Source organism: Danio aesculapii, chromosome 6 (assembly GCF_903798145.1).
Source record: "Danio aesculapii chromosome 6, fDanAes4.1, whole genome shotgun sequence".
Lineage (NCBI taxonomy): Eukaryota > Metazoa > Chordata > Actinopteri > Cypriniformes > Danionidae > Danio > Danio aesculapii.
In genome coordinates, this window is record NC_079440.1 from 43237738 (window position 1) to 43259386 (window position 21649).

Here is a 21649-nt window from a genome sequence, read left to right on the forward strand (position 1 = left end):
CATAAATATTTTCTGCAAATAAAATGGATTTGTGTATTTTTTAATCGTGTTTTAAATTCACAAATTGGATTTTTGAATTGGGTTTTGAATTTACGAATTGGATTTGTGTAATTTTGAATCGTGTTTTGAACTTACGAATTGGATTTGTGTATTTTTGGATTGGGTTTTGAACTTACGAATTGGATTTGTGTAATTTTGAATTGCGTTTTGATTTTACGAATTGGATTTGTGTATTTTTGAATCATGTTTTAAACTTACGAATTGGATTTGTGTATTTTTGAATCGTATTTTGAACTTACGAATTGGATTTGTGTATTTTTGAATCGTGTTTTGAACTTACGAATTGGATTGTATTGAACTTACTAATTGGATTTGTGTATTTATGAATCTTGTTTTAAACTTACGAATTGGATTTGTGTATATTTGAATCGTATTTTGAACTTACGAATTGGATTTGTGTATTTTTGAATCGTGTGTTGAACTTACGAATTGGATTTGTGTATTTTTGAATCACGTTTTGATTTTACGAATTGGATTTGTGTATTTTTGAATCGTGTTTGGAACTTCCGAATTGGATTTGTGTAATTTTGAATCGTGTTTTGAACTTACGAACTGGATTGTATTGAACTTACTAATTGGATTTGTGTATTTATGAATCGTGTTTTGAACTTACGAATTGCATTTGTGTGTTTTTGAATCGTGTCTTGCACTTACGAATTTGTGTATTTATGAATCGTGTTTTAAACTCACGAATTGGATTTGTGCACTTTTGAATCGTGTTTTAGACTTACAAATTGGATTTGTGTACTTTTAAATCATTCTTTTCATTTACAAATTAGATTTTGTAAATTATGTTGTGGATGTATGAAATTTGCTTTGTAAATGTATTATTTTTGAGACTGATCTGGCTCCATAGAAATTGAAATTCGCTTCATTAATATTAATGCAAAGTAAAACACACAAAAGAGTTTCACCTTACATAATGAATCAGTCTGTTTCTCTTTCAAATAAAAAAATTATCGTATGTTTGCAAAGGCTAGTTATTTGACCAAAATATAGTAACGTTGAATTCTGTATATTTAAAAAAATTGCTTCGTACTTTATAATATTTTTTAAATGTAATTTATTCCTATGATTGACTGCAATCTTCAGTTATAACTGCAGTCAAAGCTATCATAAACTATACTATTTATGGACAACTATATTTACATTTCTGCAATGATCTCATTTCGTGTTCCCTAACCAAAATTTGTAAACAAAGTCACAGATGAAGTCAAAGGTTGCGTAGAAACCTATAAACAAACAAAACTTTAGAGTCAGTTGGACCAACATATCTTTCAGTGTTAATCACTTGATGACAGCACATTTGCTAGTCAAAGAAAGAGTGCGTAAGAGAATGAGTGCCGTAAGCAGTTATCTATATATGCATCCTTTAAAAAAAGTCCAGTTATTGGCAATTGTAATGAATAACAAATACGGGCTTTGTCCTTACCTGCAATGTCAGGTACAAACAGGGAAGTATAACACAGATGGCATTTCATATTTAGTACAGCTGTTTTTGTTGCTTATATTAAAAATGAATTTGCCTAAAGTTTCCACAAGTTGCCACAACGTAACTGTAAATGATATGCAAATCTGGGAAGCAAATCAAGCAACGATAAGACTTATTTATGTCTTTAATATGTTATTCTAACCTATATGACTTCTAATATATATACATTATTGGATTTAGTTTTATGTTTTTTTAAGTTTCAAAAGTTTTATGCACAAGCAATCCTACATGCATAGAAACGTAAGAGTAACTTAGTGTGGACTTAGTGTGGAAACTAGGCATTTCACCCACGATTTGTTAAAGGAAATATTTGCCTATGCTCACAATGCTTTCTATGCCCTAAAGCAATGTCCAAACACAGAGGCGCAGAAACACTTTCCCCACACTCCTGTAAACAAGATGTAAAATCACAAAATACACAAAACTGCAAATAGAACAGTTCATCTTGTTCTCAAGTTGTTTTATTAGCAGGTAATGATGTGCCTAAAAAGAAATATTTAATCTTTCTCTTTTTTCGGATGATTTTAATGTTCCATATTTGAAGGAGTAATAAAAAATGCAAAATATCATAATTAAACTTCAACGTTTTCTGCTGCACATCCTAGTTTTAGTAGATTTAAGTCTGAGGGTCAGGACTGTACCATCTTTTTGTGGGGATCATATATATAGCGTTTAAAGTTCAGGTGTATGGTGACTGGCTGAGCATCTGGCTTGGCTTCCTCCGATTTGGGGGATTCATTCTTTGACCCACCCTTTCCCTTCTTCTTAGAGGAAGAGGAGAGAAGCTGCTTGGTTTCTTCTTTCAGTCCCTCTAACAGAAGAGACAGAAAGAACAGCCATTTATGAACACGCAGCATACAAAGTTACTAGACAGAATGCCCCATGTTTTGGTGATGCATGAGGCACAAATCAACAATATGTGGAAAATTATTAGAATTTTGATTGACATATATTTTTTGTCAACTAGACTTTTTTTATTTATAGAAAAACATGCAAATTACACCTATTCAATATGCATGTGTATGCTGCTGTACACTCACTGGCCACTTTATTAGGGACACCTCACTAGTACTGATTTGGACCCCCTCTTGCCTTCAGAACTGCCTTAATCCTTCGTGACATAGATTCAACAAGGTACTGGAAAATTCCTCACAGATTTTGGCCCATATTGACATTGATAGCATCACACAGTTGCTGCAGATTTGTCGGCTTCACATCCATGATGCTAATCTCCCATTCCACCACATCCCAAAGGTGCACTATTGGATTGAGCTCTGGTGACTGTGGAGGCCATTTGAGTACAGTGAACTCATTGTATCAAGAAACTAGTCTGAGTTAATTCACGCATTATGACATGGCGCGTTATCCTGCTGGAAGTAGCCATCACAAGATGGGTACAGTGTGGTCATAAAGGGATGGACATGGTCAGCAACAATACTCAGGTAGGCTGTGCCATTGACACAATGCTCAACTGGAAAGAATAGGCCCAAAGTGTGCCAAGAAAATATCCCCCACACCATTACCCTAACACCAGCCTAAACCGTTGATACAAGGGAGGATGGATCCATGCTTTCATGTTGTTGATGCCAAATTCTAACCCTACCAACCGAATGTTGCAGCAGAAATCGAGACACATCAGACCAGGCAACAGTTTTCCAATCTTCCATTGTCCAATTTTGGTGAGCCTGAATGAATGAGCTTCAGTTTCAGAATGTACCTGTGAGCCTCAGTTTCCTGTGAGCCTCAGTTTTCTCAGTTCTTAGCTCATAGGAGTGGCACCTGGCATAGTCTACTGCTGCTCTTGCCCTTCTGCCCCAAAGGTTCGATGTGTTGTAAGTTCAGAGATGCTCTTCTGCATACCTCTGATGTGACGAGTGGTTATTTGAGTTACTGTTGCCGTTCTATTAGCTTGAACCAGTATGGCCATTCTCCTTTGACCTCTTGCATCAACAAGGCACTTGCGCCCATTCTGATGCTCAGTTTGAACTGCAGCAGATCGTCTTGACCATGTCTACAGGCCTAAATGCATTCAAATGCTGCCATGTGATTGGCTGATTAGAAATTTGCGGTAACGAGCAGTTGGTGTACCTAATAAAGTGGCCGATGAGTGTATGTGCATGTACCTACACAAGAGAGCCTTTAGAGTCAGGAAAAGGATGTGATTTTTTTGGGGGGGGGGTGCGTACAGTATATTTAAGATACAGGGTGCAGTTTTGTTGAGTGTAACTTTATATGGGAGTAGCTTTTGTGCATATGCTGACTTTGAATGAATGAATGAATGAATGAATATAAATATGCAAGTCACCTGACAAGAAATGTTTGAGGAAGGAAAAAAGGGGCCAAGAAAAGTAAGGGAGAATAAATGAGTGCATTTGTTTTTGCTTACCTGGTATTCGGATTTTGATCTTTCCACTTTGGCCAAATCCACCTTCAATGGACCCCGCTTCCCCCGTTGACAGTGTGACTTTTAAACCCACGAATAGCTGAAGGTTTGTCTCCTTCTTAAACAGGTTTCGACCAATCACAGTATAGTCATCTGTCACCTGATCGAAGATTACAAATACAAAACTGATGCTAGAATATATGGTGTATTCATAAATACATAAAATAATATAAGATAAACAGAACTGTAAAACGTATATAGCAAACAGTTGAACAATATTTGATACCAAACAGTGCAATAAATTGTACATATACATTCACTCTTTCACGGCTTAGTCTCTGATTTATCAGAGGTTGCCACAGCCGAATGAACCACCAACTCTTCCAGAATATGTTTTACGCAGCAGATGCCTTCCAGCCGCAACCCAGTACTGGGAAACACCCATACATCTTATTCACACACACTCATACACTATGACCAATTTATTTAATCTACATCACTTATGGTGCATGTTTTTGGACTGGTAGGGAAACCCACACGGACAAGGGGAGAGCTTGCAAACTCCAAACAGAAATGCCAACAAGTCCAGCCAGGACTCAAACCAGTGACCTTGCTGTGAGGTGACAGTGCTAACCACTGAGCAACCGTGCCACCTTGTACATTTGGATATAATTTGCATATAACTGCTCCATATCTGAATTAATTAAAAAGTTATATCGTAAAATATTTTATATTATTGAAATATTAGGCGAAACTTCATTTACAGCAGCCATTACCCTAGACGTCAGAAATTTTATACTCAAATATTAACTATTAATAACAGTGCTACTTAGTTTGTGTGTTTGTGTATGTGCGTAAACCAAGATCTAGTTCCTTGAGGAATTTTGATTAATTAAATTCAAAATAAAATTGTCAACATTATATATATTGCTTTACTGTCAGTGTTTAGAAGAATTTAAAGTATTTTATAAACATAAGAATTTTTTTAAATAAATTTTATTGACTCCTAATCCTTGGAACATTATTGTATATACTTTAAGAATGCATGTAGTGTTTATCAATTTATAAATATTAGTAGTCACCCGTTCCACTGCTCCTTCTTTCTGCTTGTCTTTGCTGATTTTGAGTCGAGGCAGTGCTGTCTCCGTGTAGTTTTTGTCCTCAAAGCCTTCCAGAAGCTTTCCGTGAAAAGCGAGCCTGCAAGTGTTACCATGAATATCTGAGTCCAGTCGTGACCCAATCACTAAGCAAAGGGGTGGACATGTGACCGGTCGTTCAAACTCCAGCAAAGCCCACTGCTGTGGTTCCCCTTTCCCACCTTCTGCCTGACTAGTCAAATGCTCATCCAGGTGATGAAACTCCCAGTCAAATGAGAAAGAGTTTGGACTTTGCTCTTGAGATGTGGGCTTACAGTCTCCGTTTTCATTGGCTGGAAGCACTCGATTGAAAAAGGAGATGCGCGCCATAACGGTTTCATGTCCAACAGTGATGTGAAACTTTGCACGGCTGTGAAGTGCTCCGCGGTAGTATTCAATCTTTTGGACGGATATAATAGCGGCGTAAAGAGTCTGCAATGAACCTGGTGTGCAAACAACACCTCGTTCTAGCAGTTTTGGGTCAAACTGTGTCACGCACACGCCAACCCGATCCCCCTGCATAGCACTAGGCACCGGCTTGCGAAACATCTGCACAGATTTGACCTTCCGAGTGACCTGAGGAATCAAAAAAGATCTGAAATAACGTAGCTGATCATTACAGCGCTAAATATTTCTTTACATATTATGGTGAAAATGTGAAAACAAGCAACAATTTGAGGTTTGTATGCTTTTTTGGCACAAAAATTGCTTTGTTCTTCATAGATGTGCATCATAGCAATAAAAAGTAGTATTGTGAGATCTTATTATAAAGTAAAAAGAACTGTTTCCTATAAATTGATAGAAGTAATATATCTTGTAATGGCAATGCTAAATATTCAGCAGTGCTTAATCTAGTCTTCAATGTCAAATAAATCTCTGAAAATCTTGATACTCAAGAAACATTTTACACATATATCAATGTTGAAAATAGGGTTGTTTAATATCCTCATGATAAACTATGTATCAAAGGAGCATATTTCATTTCATATTTTGTAACATTATAAATGCCCAAACAGCCACTTCTGTGTGTTTAAATGTCCGATGCGTCCATGCAAGTACATTTATTTCTTTAAAAACAAAGCAAAACCTTTGAACCCCATTATATGTATCCTAAAGTGTAGATTTTTATCATTACCTTTAACGCTGGTATCTCCACATTATCATTAACACTGAGTGACCCTTGTAGGATTGTGCCAGTAATGACAGTTCCCTGGCCACGGATGGAGAAGCAGTGATCTACGGCCATCAGAAGAGAGCCTGACGGATCTCTATGAGGAAGGAACGACTGGGCCTTTAGTAACTAAAAACAAAGACAAAGACACCCTTAAAAATGCAGCCTCCAAAAATATCAGATGAAAAGCCTTGAAAGTCCTTCACTCAGGCTAGAATAACATGTGCATCCAGCATGATTTGACAAACTAAAAAAAAACAAGAGCATTACAACATGCATCGACAGAAAGAAGGAAATATTCTGTATTGAATGAGTATCACAAATTTGTCCAAATTTAATTTAATGTGTTATATTTAATTGACATTCTGATTTTTCCATCATATATTTTTACATCATTACTTAAGCATTTTCAAATGTAAAAAAATACACATTTTAAAAGTGGTCTTTGACTTTTGTATGTTAAGTCTGTGCTGTTGACAACACGTCCACTCACATCTATGAGTTCAGTAATTCCCTGAGGCTCATCTGTATCCGGGGCCTCTGGACCACCTGGCTTTGCTGCCACAGCAATAATAGGGCAGTCTTTAAATCTGACAAGCAAAAAAGAAGTGAAGTCAAATCAATGTTATAACATAATGCACGATATTTCAAAGCAGCTTTACAGGAAATATTTTATATTATTTTAATATTTCCATGTTGCTGTTTTGGGTGTAGCTTATGTTTCTGGGTCAAGTTGGGCTGCAATATTAACCCTAATTATTAAGCATCTGAGTCTGTTTTGCACTTACTTCCAAGTTATTATTAAAGAAGTGTAACTTTAAAAATGTTACATGTTCTGAAGTCAGTTCATTTTGTACATGAATATAAGGAGTACATTACATTAAAATACATTTAGCCTATTGGGACACACAATTGGGACTATATTTTGTTTTTAAACATACATTTTTGTAATACATTTATACAACATGAATGTATGCTTATTAACAAATCACTGCCACCTAAAAATTTTGTAAATCATAAATAATTGTATAAATTGTATATATATATATATATATATATATATATATATATATATATATATATATATATATATATATATATATATATATATATATATATATATATATATATATATATATATATATATATATATATATATATATATATATATATATGTGTGTGTTTTGCTTTATTAGCACGCATTCATTGCTGTACATCACGGTTTATTTTGAAAGGGAAGGGGAATTCATAAATGTATAACTTTTTATATTTGTTAACATGTAACTTTTCCTTTACCAGAGTAAAGCTCAAAGTGTCTTCTTTCCAATGATACATAATTTGTGTTTGTAACTTACTGGTGTCAGGAACTGTTACTATTTAAATTTAGGTAGGTGTAAATCCCCAAAATCGAGTGCTGGCTAACAGGTTAAACTTGGGTCAGACGAAAAATAACACCATAAATACAAAATAAATAATATTAATACATGTAAATATATGTAGCATGCCATAAAAATCACGCACTGATACAATTCACCAAACAAGAAATTATCAGGAAAACAAAATTACACTAAATAAGTATATAAATAACAAGGTAAAATATCACATATTTACACAAAAACATACATTCATAACATGAAATGATGATAATAATAATAATAATAATAATAATAATAATAATAAACAATAGGATATAAAAAAATTGAATAAAATAATAAAATTGTATGAATCTTTTAATAATAAACAAAGCTTATTTAACTGGTTTTTATTACGTTTTGTTAAAAATAAGTAAAGTTTCATGAATTTGTACTTTTTCAAGCAATCATGAGTTAATTAGTTTGAAATTTTATTCAGTTGCATTCACTCCAGTGTCCAGAATTATTTGCAGATTTTATACAATGATATTTGCAGTAATAACATGGTAAATGCATGATCAAATTCCAAACCTTTTGTTTTATTTATTAGTTTTCACACTTACATAATGAGAAGTGGTTAATCAAATACAATACGGTTTTAGTGAAATAATGTAGGCAACAACCTTAATGTGAAATTTTTATAGCCTTTGAATGCAATATCAGGGTTAATCGACTTCATTATTATTAATTATGCCTGAGCATGGTGAAATGTACAATATGTAGACTTAAAAGTTAACAGAGTCTACCTTGTGTTCTCCAGAGTTTTGTGCATCCTCTTGGTCATTTTGTCAATAGCCGCTTGTCTTTTGTCGCTAGGCAAGAGGTCTGTTTTGTTGAGGATGACGACCATGCGGGAGCAGGTGAGCTGACCAATCAAAAGGCACTCTGCTGTTTGTGTTTGCATTCCTTTCACAACGTCAACCACCAACATCATCAGATCAATGATCTGAGCACCTGAATCAAAGCACACGAGTCAGATTAAACATGACTAAATCAAGTCACCAAGAAAACATTACAGAAAAAGACAGAAAATAAGAGGAGAGCTGAATATTGACTTTTCCTTCCCTCTTTTACTCTCCCTCTCTCTGGCACTCATTCTTTCCTGAGAGATCCCCTTTGGGGGGAGAGAGGAAGTCAAGCTGGAGCCCCCTTCCGCCTTAATCAACCACATGTGCCATAAATGTGCACACACACACACACACCAATGCCATCAATGCAATTGCACCAGACATTCCCACTACAATTGAGTTTGTTTGGTCCCGCAGGTTTCAAAAACCCTCAAGACATTTTTTCTAATTATCATCCATTTCTTCATACATCCCTCCATGATTATAATACCTATCAGATTGCATACGTAGGAAGGCAACCATGTGAGCTACATTTCTTCAGTATAGTGGAATATCACATGCATTTATTGTAAACACAAGTACTGGAGATAATCAATACTGAGAGTTAGTTATTAATTATTCTAATCATAACAGTAAAAGGGTTCTCATTTTTTGTATAATCTATGCAAACATGTTAATGTCTCATTGTAACATTACAAATCAGATTTGTCTTGTAATTTGAGAGCTTCTACTGCATCACATCAGACACATTTTAATGCTTCCTTTTTGCTGTAAACTACCGTAATACATTATTTTCAATGCGTTCTATTCACTCATCTGTTTAGAAAGTTAATTGCCTTTTGGTATGAAACTATAATGTTAATATATATGATTTTTAAAAATCATTCATTCATTCATTTTCGGCTTAGACCCTTTATTAATCCAGGGTCGCCACAGCGGAATGAACTGCCAACTTATCCAGCACATGTTTTACGCAGCAGATGCCCTTCCAGCTGCAACCCATCTCTGGGAAACATCCATACACACTCATACACTACAAACAATTTAGCCTTCCCAATTCACCTGTACTGCATGTGTTTGGACTGTGTGGGAAACCGGAGCACCCGGAGGAAACCCACGCGAACGCAGGGAGAACATGCAAACTCCACACAGAAACGCCAACTGACCCAGCCGAGGCTCACTACCTATTGCGCCGCTGTGATTTTTAAAAATGTAATAGTTATTTGACCTCTCATTATATATGTGCTATATTATATGTTTTCCAATTCAACTGATAAAGCTTTAATTAAAAAATAATAATAATAAATAAAAAAAACGATACACATAAAATATCTTACCAAGACATATTTAAAGTTTAAAAGCAAGTGTCAACTTATATTTTATATGAATTTTATGTATGAGTCTGTTATTTTTTCGGTTAATAAAATCACATTAATTTACAAACTATCAGAATTTTATCTAAACTGTATGCCATATAAGTGACAAAATCTACATTAAATTGCACATTTCAGCACAATGTGGGTCCCTTGTTTGCTTCGCTTTTCTTTAAAAAGTAAAAAAGGAACACATTACACTGTAATCTGCTTAAAGCCAATTCTCCTTAAAGCCAATTCATTTCTGTACTAATAATTATTCTGTACTAATTATTCTGTACTAATTGCTTAAAGCCAATTCATTTCTGTACATGATGCTTATTTAATTTTAATTGACATTTTTTGTAGCTCAAAAATAAAGAAAAAGTTTGATTTGAAATTAGGTTTAAAGATTACAATTGCTTGAGCATCTCTGGTCAAACAGTTTGATCAACCGTTTCATTTCAAAATAATTATTTTTTGATTATGTACTTACATCAAAAATAAAGCACTTACATAAATCACTTTCCATTTTAAAAAATCACATTTATAACTAATTAGGTGGGATACAGTTAATGTCAGGAACAGGTTTAATGTTTGGTAAGGTGTGTAGGGTGAACAGTGTAATTACAGAGTTATATGGAGAACTTTATATTAGCTCCAGTTACATGGAGGTGTTTTAAAATACAAGTAAATACACAATAAGTGTATTAAACTAAATAAAAATGATTCAATTAACTGGCAGTACCTGTTAGATTGAGAAGAAAGTCAGATTTTTCCTGTCTTTACAGTGATTAACATGGCATCTTCAAACGCTGCACACACACCATCTATTGATCAAAAGTGGTACTTCCGCACAGATTATAAAATACCCTGACATGTTGCTATTCTGTTAGTTAGTTAATTAGGCGTATTAGAAATTAAAAACAAGTCAGTAACTTCTGGTGCTTTGTTTACGTAGAATGCATAAAGTCACACGTCACAGTGGATTTTATAAGTGTAACCGTTATCTTACTAAAATAAATACACGGGCTGTTACCCACTTACCCCCGATGATGGTGCGTATGAGGGAGGCATGTCCTGGACAGTCCACCAATGTGAACTGCAGACTGTCGTATTGTTTTTCCCCGCAGGACTCTCTCAGGTGCTCCGGTAACGGCACCGTGAACGCACTGAAGCCGAGATCCAGCGTTATGCCCCGCTCTTTGGACTGTGGGTTCTTGTCGAAGGCTGCGGTGGATGCGGTGCTGCTCAGCGCCCGGGCGAGAGATGTTTTCCCGCTGTCCACATGGCCGAGGACACCGACGTTAAAGTTCAGTGTTTTGGGAACATCTGCCATCTCTGGATGAACACCGCGGTTGGGTAACAGAAACTGAATGCGCAGACTTTGAACTGCTGACAGCGACGCTGCTGGTTCAAACCAACCAGCTCAAAGCCGTCAGAGAGCCAAACCACTGTAATTTAGTGAATTTTAATAATATCAACGTATTAACTTTGATATCAGAAATAAAAGTGCATACTAAATTCCTCGGCTCTTACTTCATTCAGTAAACTTTTCAGAAATTTGACAGTTGCTCTTCCTGCGCTGTCAAAAAACAATCCCTGACCTGGTAGCATCTCCTTTCATTGGTTCCGCTTCACAGCATTTTGTTTGAGAAAAGAAACATGCCTCATAAATAAAGTTTTTTATAAATTAGTTTAAAAGTATAAATAATCTACACCTTGGAAATAACAATGTTATCTACAATTCTGGAGAAATTATTAATGGAACCCACAGCGTATATCCCTGTTCCAGTACAACATTTCAAATGTAACACAAACGGAAAATAGGGGCGGGTTTACAGCGATCAGACAGACAGCAGTGGCGTCCAATGATTATGCAGAATTTCCACAATCGTTGCAAAGAACAACTGAAAACCCTTTCGCAGGCGGTACTTCCTCAAATCGCCTTGGTTACCCACATGGAAACGCGGGTCTCTTGTGTTTGATTTTAACGGCCTCCCGTGAGACAGGCGTGTGGTTGTTTTATTCACGTACAGCGCGTTTAATTAATTATTAGGAAACATGAAGATCGAAGAAGTAAAAAGCACAACCAAGACGCAACGCATTGCTTCTCACAGCCATGTGAAGGGCCTCGGTCTGGATGAGGCCGGTAATGCTAAACAGTCCGCGTCCGGGCTAGTGGGACAAGAAAGCGCCAGAGAGGTAATGCTAGAGACCAATTTCCGTTATTTATTTTAATAATTAAGGAAAAAAACTGTAAATTTGATAATCACGAATGTTTTGTATGTAGCTGGCTATATGTGAAGAATGAATATAAAACTGCAAATTTATTTGCTTGTGTCAGGAGCAGCAAGCAAAGTCTTGTAAATATGGTTATTTCATATATATATATATATATATATATCCTCCTGAGACCCCAAATTTGTCTTTTTTCGTTGTTTTATTGTGATTTACTACATCCTTTTGGTAAAAAAAAATTTACAATTTAGAGTTTTTACGTTTTGTTTTTATTTTTAATTTTACAGCATGTATACTGTAGCGGACCACAGGACCATTTTAGTTAGAAACGACAGCCAAACTCAAGACAACAAAACTGTACTGGATATGGCTGTAAAGGGATATTAATCCAACATTAATGTATAAAAACAAAACAAAAGCCAATTTTTCTTTTGTATTGAAATTCCTGGAACAGTTTAATCTGAAAGAGAGCCGAACTCAATTAAAACAAAAATAATTTTGATCCCATATGATTAACCTTTAAGTCTCAATAATAAATGTTATCAATATTTTATCATATGATGTAGTAAATAGTGTGTGTGTGTGTGTGTGTGTGTGTGTGTGTGTGTGTGTGCGCGCATGGACTTATATCAGAGGCTAAATGTTAGAACTGAATTATCCTGCTAAATAAATCAAAATTATTTCACGTGTCACTCCTGGTCCACAGAGTGTGACATCTTTCCTGTTCTTCCCTTTCTGTCTCTGTCTGCTCATCTGAGTCTCCTGTCATTTCTTCCTCTTCATCAACAACTTCTTGTATGTTACATTCAAATTCATCCTCCTCTTTCCTCATCTGACAGCTCCAAGTCAGAGTCTCCCTCAACTATCTTATAAAGAATCCTCTCTGCTTCAGTTCTGCCTCCTACAACACATGCAGTCATTAATTACATTAAGATGGTCCTGATTGTCCACTATTGTTGACATTTAAAAAAGGATGATATTTTGAAACGGACAATTTAACAGCTTTGAAAGCTAAATGTATTGTTCCTGACACTTTAATAAACAAATATATATGCAAAACTAATAGTAAAAAAACATTTTAAAAAGCTACATTTTACATACCTCTCTCCTTCCCATAAAAGATGCAATTTCACATTCAGTAAGAGTGGAATATTGTGGTCACAAATGTGTAACTTGCAAAGTATTAATGTTTTCATATTTGTGAAATTTTCTGGCCTGTAGTTTAGTGAAGAGATTTTTAAAAATCTGATTCTGGGACTAAAACATTTGGCGAATTCTTGCATATTTATTAGGCTTGTGGCATCATCACTGAGCTGATTCGTTCCAAAAAGATGGCTGGAAGAGCTATTTTACTAGCCGGACCACCTGGAACAGGCAAGGTAAGGGCAGGCTGCTTCTATTTATTCAGCGCTGTATAATTTAAATTGACATTGAAATAGTTTCTAGTCTAATAAATAGTGTCATTGAATAGTTTAAAATAGAGCTGTTGTTTACGATGGTGTTTATAGTTTGCTGATATGTTTTCTGTCCACCACAGACTGCTCTAGCACTGGCCATGGCACAGGAATTGGGAAATAAAGTGCCATTCTGTCCTATGGTGGGCAGTGAAGTTTATTCAACAGAAATCAAGAAGACTGAAGTGCTGATGGAGAACTTCAGAAGAGCCATAGGTGAGCTCTCACACCAGTAAATACGCACCGGTATCTCACCATAACCTGTCAAAAAAAAGTGATTCCTTACATCATTTAATCAATTCATTTAAAACAGCTGATTCATATAGAAAATAAGCAAGTGACTGTATTTAATATTAGATGGAGTCATTGGCTCATTCGATTTGTTCAAAAACAGATTCGTTCTGGAACAATACATGACAGTGTTGCTCTGAAATGTGTAATATGTTCTAGTACAACTGTTCAGAACTGTTGAACAGTTAACAATTGTAAGTTATCCATTGAAAAAAAACTATTTTTGTTTTAAAATGTTAACTTTCTGTTTGTTGAGTTGTTGATTTTTTTTTTTTTTTTTTGCATGTTTACTTGAATTAAAAGGCTAATCCAAATTCATTGTTATAGGCTTAATCACAGTGTTTTGGACTCTATAATATCAGCTCGTGCATCATTAAACCGCAGGATGACGTGAATATTATTTTATTTTAGATGATAAACTCCTACCAGGGCTGCACAATATTGGATGAATCTGATCTTGCAATATTTTATTTTTCTACGATAAATATTGCGATATGACTACAGTTTCACAAGAGTTTGAATAGCTCTAACATTTTTCTGGGGAGTCTAACAGCATTCAGGTACAGAAGTTGAATAATCACAATGCAAAAAAAGCTTTTCGTACTTTGCTTTGTCTCATTTCTAGATGAAATATCTCAAATGCATAAATCAAGTGACAATATTCTTTTGTCAATTTTGAGTTTTTTCTTAAGACAAGCAAAATTATCTGCATATAGGGAGCTAAAATGTAGTTTTTTTACTTTAAAATGTAGATATTTGGACTAGAAACGAGACAAAAATTCTATGCAAGAAAAACATTTATCTCCGTAAAAATAATTAAATGCAATTCATCTTTGTTGCACCTCCAACAATCTTTTTTTTGTGCCCAAATGTTTTAAATTCTCTTGAAATGCTCAGTCACTGGCCTTCAAGTGATAAACCTTCACTCTATTATGGATAAACTTAGCAGTGACAAATCACGTGTTTTGTAGCTCCTGGTCAACTATAATTCGGACTCAACATTGCAGATTTTGCGATGTGACTATTGCAGATGCACCCATTGCAATATTGATGCTGAAGCAATATATTGTGCAGCCCTAACTCCTACAATAAAGAAACTATTAAATCTGTAGTTTCCTTTATGTATTCCTATAGATTTGAGCCTGACCTTGTACTGCATTTCTAGTTACCACACACCCCTCAACACACTGTAGCATAATATTACATTGCCAGTATGACTTTGAAACAATGTAGACTATGTGATCAAATGAGATATGCATGAATGCACACATTATTACTGCGCTGACAGAGAAATGTACTTGCATGAACCATTGAAAACACACTCTCTGCTTTTTAATATATAGCTAAATAGGTCGTTTTTGTAAACCAATGTGGTGGTGCAGTAAAACTGAAAACCTATTAGAAATGTTTACATCAGTCTAGTACCTAAAATTCGGTTTTGTGACACCTAGGTCTGCGTATCAAGGAGACAAAAGAGGTGTATGAAGGAGAGGTCACCGAACTGACTCCTTGTGAGACAGAGAACCCAATGGGAGGCTACGGTAAAACTATCAGTCATGTCATTATTGGTTTGAAGACAGCTAAGGGAACCAAACAGTTGAAGGTAAGGAAGGTGCAAGCATGTTGTTGTTTTTTTTTCTTCATGCTTATATTTCAGAGATAAGCTGGATAGAAGCTGATTATGTGGTTGTTTGAAGTCATATCTCATCTCTAATGCAGCTGGATCCCAGTATCTATGAAAGTCTGCAGAAGGAGAGAGTGGAGGTCGGTGATGTTATCTACATTGAGGCTAACAGTGGGGCAGTCAAGGTATGGACAGATATGCTTAGCTATTCTCTCTCCTGCGGTTCTAGAGTTGGCATGTTGAAGTAATCTTTTGTCAGTGCAGGTGGGCAGGTAGTCTGGCAGTGGAATAAAGGAATTTTTAAAAGAACGTAATACTTTTATTAAGAAAGAATGGATTAAGGGAATTCAAAGTAAAGAAACTTTAATAATGCTACAAAAGATTAGATTTCAGTTTGAGTTCATTTAAAAAATCCTAAAAGAAAAAAGATGTATTTAGCAAAAATATTAAGCCTTAAAATAGTTTTTACTTTTGGAAAGTGAAAAAAAAAAAATCTTGAATGCCAAATCAGCATATGAGAATTATTTCTGAAGGATCATGGGACACTGGACTAACAATGCTGAAAATTCTGGCCATTACGGGAATAACTTATATTTTTGAAGGAAAAAAGCTTAAATAAATGCAGTTTTGAAATTAGAAATTTAGTAAATAGACTGGGCAAATTTGATTCCAGCTATTGTGTATGATACTCACAACTGCCTTTTTTGTGAATAATAATTGAACAGTAAACATTAGTTTGTTTTGGGAAATAAACGTGATTCTGAAAGTCACTAATAGATCGTGGTAAGTATTAATACGTGATTTAACGAACTATTTATTCAAATGATTTGTTCAGTATGGCTACTTCGTTTAGAAACTACATGAATGCCTTTGTGAATGGATGATTTTAGTTTGATTATTAGTTACAAAAATAAAATAAATCAGGCAATATTGTTTCTAAAATACAACTGTAGATGCAACCTCTTGTTTATTAACCTATTGAATAAATTTAATACAACATTTGCATGGTAATTTGGAAAATGGCATTCTTGCTTGTGTGATGTTACTGCATCGTAACTATATCATATCCTAGTAAAGTTATAAAAGCAAAATAATAATAAAAAATTCTAGATGTGTTTTTGGTACCTGAATTCTGTGCATTTTAACAGGCTCATAAAATAGTTATAATATTAACGTAAATGCTAAATATCTCACGGCACTAGGGCTGTCACGATATCTATTTTTGTTGTATGATATATTGCACCAAAATATATTGTGATAAACGATATTATTGTAATTTCAAGACCATTTATTGTCATATATTATGCCAGATTGACAATATAATAGCATCACATTGCAATTACACTTTTCCAAAGAACACATAATTTTATTAAGAATATTTAATTATAGTCATTTCTACAATTTAGTAATTAGGCCTTAAAATCAGAATGTGAAATTCTTAATATAATAATATTATATAATCTTAAATAATAATAATAAATGTCAACAAAAAAAAGTGCAAGGTAAAAAGTAACAGAGGCTGTGATATCTGCTACCAGATCTATTTTCAGTTGTCAGACACAGTGGCTGTTTCTCAATTCCAAGAACGCAGAGAACAGACTTGTGAAGACCGGTCTTGCCAGGTGTCCTCGGAAGAACGAACTCTGGAGACCACGAGAACAGAGAATGCGTCCTGTGTAAATAAACGATATCTCTGAACTTTAATAATAAACCAATATAAAATGCTGCGCTTCCCACCTCCAGTCGCAATGACTTATGGGACTTCTAGAGCGAGATCGGTGCTCAAGTCTTTGCATTGTTGCGTCATCGATATCAAGAACACATCCGGGAAGTTTCTTGCGGTCTTGAGTATTGGAACTGACCTTTGGCAGCTGATGATGACGTCACACAAGGACGAGAAACAGCCAGTAATTTATAGTAAATACTAACTATAGTGTTTTTTTAACCATTCTGACACGGACACCTCCAGTAGAGTTCGAAATGTTGCACAATCAGCTAAAATGTTGCTAGAATTGGTTTATATGTATGGGCGATATACACTGCATCACCCAAATTGATTGAGATCATGTTCATGTGTTGTGCGTCACAATGTCTCAATGCATTTATGGAATTTATTCATAATCCATCTTTCCTTTTTTGGGGGTCTGCAGAGACAGGGACGATGTGACACATTTGCAACAGAGTTTGATTTGGAGGCGGAAGAGTATGTACCTCTACCCAAAGGTGACGTACACAAGAAAAAAGAGATCATTCAGGATGTTACACTTCATGACCTGGATGTTGCTAATGCAAGACCACAGGTATGAGCCCACCAACATTACATTATTTCTAATGTATCTTAATAAATCTAATCATTTAGTGACTGTGTTTTTCAGGGAGGCCAGGACATACTTTCTATGATGGGTCAACTGATGAAACCCAAAAAGACAGAAATCACAGGTAACGTGAATGAAGCTGATTATCCTGACAGGATTTTGGATCAATCCATGTTTAACTGTCTTTGTGTCTCCGTGTGTGTGCAGATAAACTGCGAGGGGAGATCAATAAGGTTGTGAACAAGTACATTGATCAGGGTGTTGCAGAGCTGGTTCCGGGTGTTCTGTTTATTGATGAAGTTCACATGCTGGACATTGAGTGTTTCACTTACCTGCACCGAGCCCTGGAGAGCTCCATCGCCCCCATTGTAGTGTTTGCATCCAATCGAGGAAACTGCCTAATCAGGTGTGTGTGTGTTTGATAAAGTGGGACGTGTGTTATCGTATGTAGGTAATAATTATCAACATTCATTAATGCATTAGGTATCTTGAAAATGAACACAGCATTTTTCGGTTAATGTATATTTTGTGACACTTTAGGTTATAAAAGTTAAGATTAATGCAATAAGTAACCATAAATGATAGTTTTTAGTATTTATTCTGTAACATTTGTTAATAAATGACTAGGTGTATTTTTACGTTAGCTCAGGTCCATTAATTTTATTGAGTAGAATAGATTTAATAATGTATTCGTAATTATAGACCATTTTAAGGTTTGTAAACGAAAACAATAGTCCCAACGTATTTCCTGTTTTACATTTTTTAATTTTTATAGCTTCCAAGAATCCAAAAAGAGCCACATATTGATAAATTATAGCCGTTTTAACATTAAATTATAATTAAATCGCCCCGTTACAGTTATGAAATCGTTTGATAACAAGCAGGAAATGTTCATGGGCCAATGACATCACTACATTGAAATGGTCTACTGAAATGAACAAACTAATATTTATTACTAAAACAGATTCAATTATTTAAAATATAATGTAATGTTAAATAAAATTAAATATGTTAAACACATTTTTATTTGAAAAAAAACATTGTTTTTATACTCTTAAAATCAGAAGAATTACTTTCAAACTATAATTCATATTAAATATCAATACTTTCGATTTCTGTTGAAAAATCTCTGTGAAATTAAAACATTTTGGCAATTGTGGCAGGAATCTGTATCCTTCATTGTTTGTTAAAAAAATGTTGACAATTGGAACTTTTATTTTACAAATATACTTATGCATGTTCATTATAGACTAATCATCTGTAAAGCTTGTAAAGAAAAGAAATGAACATTTCATAGACTATTAAATGCTCTAACTGTATTGTTTAACTCATTTTAGCCTAGGAAATTTTGTTTAAAAGAACCAGTATTGCCGTGACCAGCTATTAGAATTTACATTGGATTGACAAGATTATTCTCTGTGCTTCTGTTTTAGGGGGACAGAGGACATCAGCTCTCCTCATGGAATTCCACTGGATCTACTGGATCGAGTTATGATTATCAGAACTATGCTGTACACTCCTCAAGAAATGAAACAGGTGAGCATCAACGATTTGACAAAACAAGTCCTCAATCAAATAAGCTTTTACATTATAAATAGATAAAGTAGACATTACATTCTGTTGTTTAATGTGCATGTTGATCTTCTAGATCATAAAGATCCGAGCACAGACAGAAGGCCTCAACATCAGTGAGGAGGCATTATCTCATCTTGGAGAGATCGGTACCAAAACAACTCTCAGGTAATATTCATTACTTGTAATCAATTCTTTTATTCTCTGGTTTTTATTGTTATGGATTTACACTCACCAGACACTTTATTGGGTACATCTCAAGTACAGCATCGAACCCCTTTTGCCCTTAGAATTGCCCTAATTCTCCCTGGCAAAGAAGTTGCTGGGATCATTCCTCAGATTTTTTTGTTCCATATTAAAGTGGTGGCGTCCCAGTTTCTGCAGATTTATAGGCTGCACATCAGTGATGTGAAACTCCTGTTCTAGAACTTTCCAACTGTGTTGAGATCTGGTGGCTGCGGACGAGATTTGAATGTTGAATGTCATGTTCAAGAAATCAGTTTGAGATCATTAGAGCTTTGTGACTTGCTGCATTATATAGTCTACTCAAGATGGGTTCACTGTGTTATAAAGAGGTGGATGTGGTTAGAAACAATAATCAAGAATGCTGTGGAGTTTAAATGATGCTCCTTTAGTAGTAACACGTCCAAAGTGTGCCAGGAAATAATATCAAGACCATTATAGTAACCGCAGCCTGAACATTAAGGTTTAGTTCATCCAAAAATGAAAATTGTTAAAAATTGCTCACCCTCATGTTGATGCAATGCTGAGACCTTCGTTCATCTCACAACACAAATGAAGATATTTTAGATTAATGGTACATTCAAACGGCCGTCAGCACTTGACAGAGGGCGTCTGAAGTTGGAGCTGACATGATTATCATAGCAGCGTCAGTCAGTTAATTAGACTGCAATTGGCTTCCGTCTGAACTGGGGTATTTGCACAAAGTGATCTGATTCGCTGAAGCTTCCATTGGTGCTTGAAAAGTTGAGAAATTCCCAAATTCTCCAGTGAGCAACACCTCTAACGTGGTGCCGACGGATCCACAATTCAGTTCGGCCAATGCTTGACATCACCTATTCAAAGTGAATGGGAAGTGTTGATGCTGACACCTCGTGTGAATAGGACGTAAATCTTGAAGCTCTATAAACAGCAAGGGTCATGAGATGCTCGAAGTCCAGAAGAGGAACCAAAAACATTGTCAAAACAAGTCCATGTTACTTCAGTGGTTCAACTGTAATCATATGAAGCTCCAAGAACAGTTGTACACCAAAAAAAAAAACTTTGTTCACCAGTGTTTTCTCTGCCATGTCAGGTCATGCCTCTAATATAGGCAATATGATGTAATGCCATAAGAGTCAGCAGCACAACATGTAAGAGTTGTACTGCCCAAAGTAAATGTGCTCCATAAGGCGGGAGAGAAAACATTGGCTTAACACAGTTTTTTGACTTGCTGTTGATTTTTTTTTTATATCATCTTGAACCAGTCTGGTCATTCTCCTTTGACCTCTGGCACCCAAAGGATTTGATCTTTTTTTGGATCATTCGTTTTAAATCCTAGAGATGTTTGTGAAACTCCACAGCAGTTTCTGCAATACTCCGATCAGTTCATCTGGCACCAGCAACCATGTTATCTTCAAAGTCACTTAAATGAATGGATGTACCCAATTAAGTGTCCGGCGAGTGTTTCATTTCTGCAGTTTGTTTATAATTTTGGCGAATGTGTCTTCTTTTGTAAATGCAGATATGCAGTACAACTGCTGACCCCTGCCAGTCTGTTGGCACGAGTTCAGGGGAGGGAAGTAGTCGAAAAGGAACACGTGGAAGAAATTAATGAACTCTTCTATGATGCCAAGTCTTCTGCAAAGATTCTACAAGATCAGCACACCAAGTTTATGAAATAACTTCAGCACTTGCCCCCTCTCTACACCCCTGCTTTAGTTTGCTTTAACGGTTGTTTAGTTCACATTTGCTGTGATATTCTCAAAACATGACAGCTGTTCTAAGCCAAACAATGCATGGCTACTGCAATCTTATACCTCTTTCAGTCACGAGTGTGGATGAAGAGCAGCGTAAATTTAAGAATTACATAACTTCAAACTGATTTCTTTAGTTTTAAACCCCATTTTTGTTATTCTTAGGTTAAAAAATGCTTCTCTGTTGTCCTTTGCTTATTTTTGTGTTGTTTTGAAAATAAATCTTTTTTGATAATAGTGTGAAATAAATTGCATTGAATTAAGGTTTTTTATTAATATGACAAGTTTTTAATGTCTTATTATTAAATGTTTAACATCTTTT

The 21649-nt window shown here is 35.2% G+C and overlaps 2 protein-coding genes across 2 annotated transcripts; one reads left to right on the forward strand and one right to left on the reverse strand.

Annotated features, from left to right (window-relative positions):
* Positions 1-2107: 2107 nt before the first annotated feature.
* Positions 2108-11473, reverse strand: eefsec (eukaryotic elongation factor, selenocysteine-tRNA-specific). Its single transcript, XM_056460286.1, has 7 exons — positions 10902-11473; positions 8401-8608; positions 6736-6832; positions 6207-6371; positions 5018-5647; positions 3939-4095; positions 2108-2363 (listed from the first exon to the last, which is right to left on the reverse strand). The coding sequence occupies exons 1-7, from the start codon at positions 11191-11193 to the stop codon at positions 2182-2184; spliced, it is 1731 nt and encodes a 576-aa protein (XP_056316261.1). The 5' UTR covers positions 11194-11473; the 3' UTR covers positions 2108-2181.
* Positions 11474-11787: 314 nt separating this feature from the next.
* On the forward strand, positions 11788-21562 carry ruvbl1 (RuvB-like AAA ATPase 1). The gene is made up of 11 exons (XM_056460287.1): positions 11788-12059; positions 13388-13474; positions 13633-13765; positions 15292-15443; positions 15560-15649; positions 17615-17764; positions 17840-17903; positions 17987-18185; positions 19213-19315; positions 19428-19519; positions 21096-21562. The coding sequence occupies exons 1-11, from the start codon at positions 11919-11921 to the stop codon at positions 21253-21255; spliced, it is 1371 nt and encodes a 456-aa protein (XP_056316262.1). The 5' UTR covers positions 11788-11918; the 3' UTR covers positions 21256-21562.
* Positions 21563-21649: the final 87 nt, after the last annotated feature.

Excerpts from the sequence above, each read along its gene's own strand:
- ruvbl1 (XM_056460287.1), top strand. The coding sequence starts at position 11,919 with ATGAAGATCGAAGAAGTAAAAAGCACAACCAAGACGCAACGCATTGCT. Across the intron at positions 12,060-13,387 it reads GACAAGAAAGCGCCAGAGAG|GCTTGTGGCATCATCACTGA; the intron begins GTAATGCTAGAG and ends CATATTTATTAG. Across the intron at positions 17,904-17,986 it reads CAAAAAGACAGAAATCACAG|ATAAACTGCGAGGGGAGATC; the intron begins GTAACGTGAATG and ends GTGTGTGTGCAG.
- eefsec (XM_056460286.1), bottom strand. The coding sequence starts at position 11,193 with ATGGCAGATGTTCCCAAAACACTGAACTTTAACGTCGGTGTCCTCGGC. Across the intron at positions 8,609-10,901 it reads CATACGCACCATCATCGGGG|GTGCTCAGATCATTGATCTG; the intron begins GTAAGTGGGTAA and ends GCTTTGATTCAG. Across the intron at positions 6,372-6,735 it reads GAATTACTGAACTCATAGAT|TTACTAAAGGCCCAGTCGTT; the intron begins GTGAGTGGACGT and ends CTTTGTTTTTAG.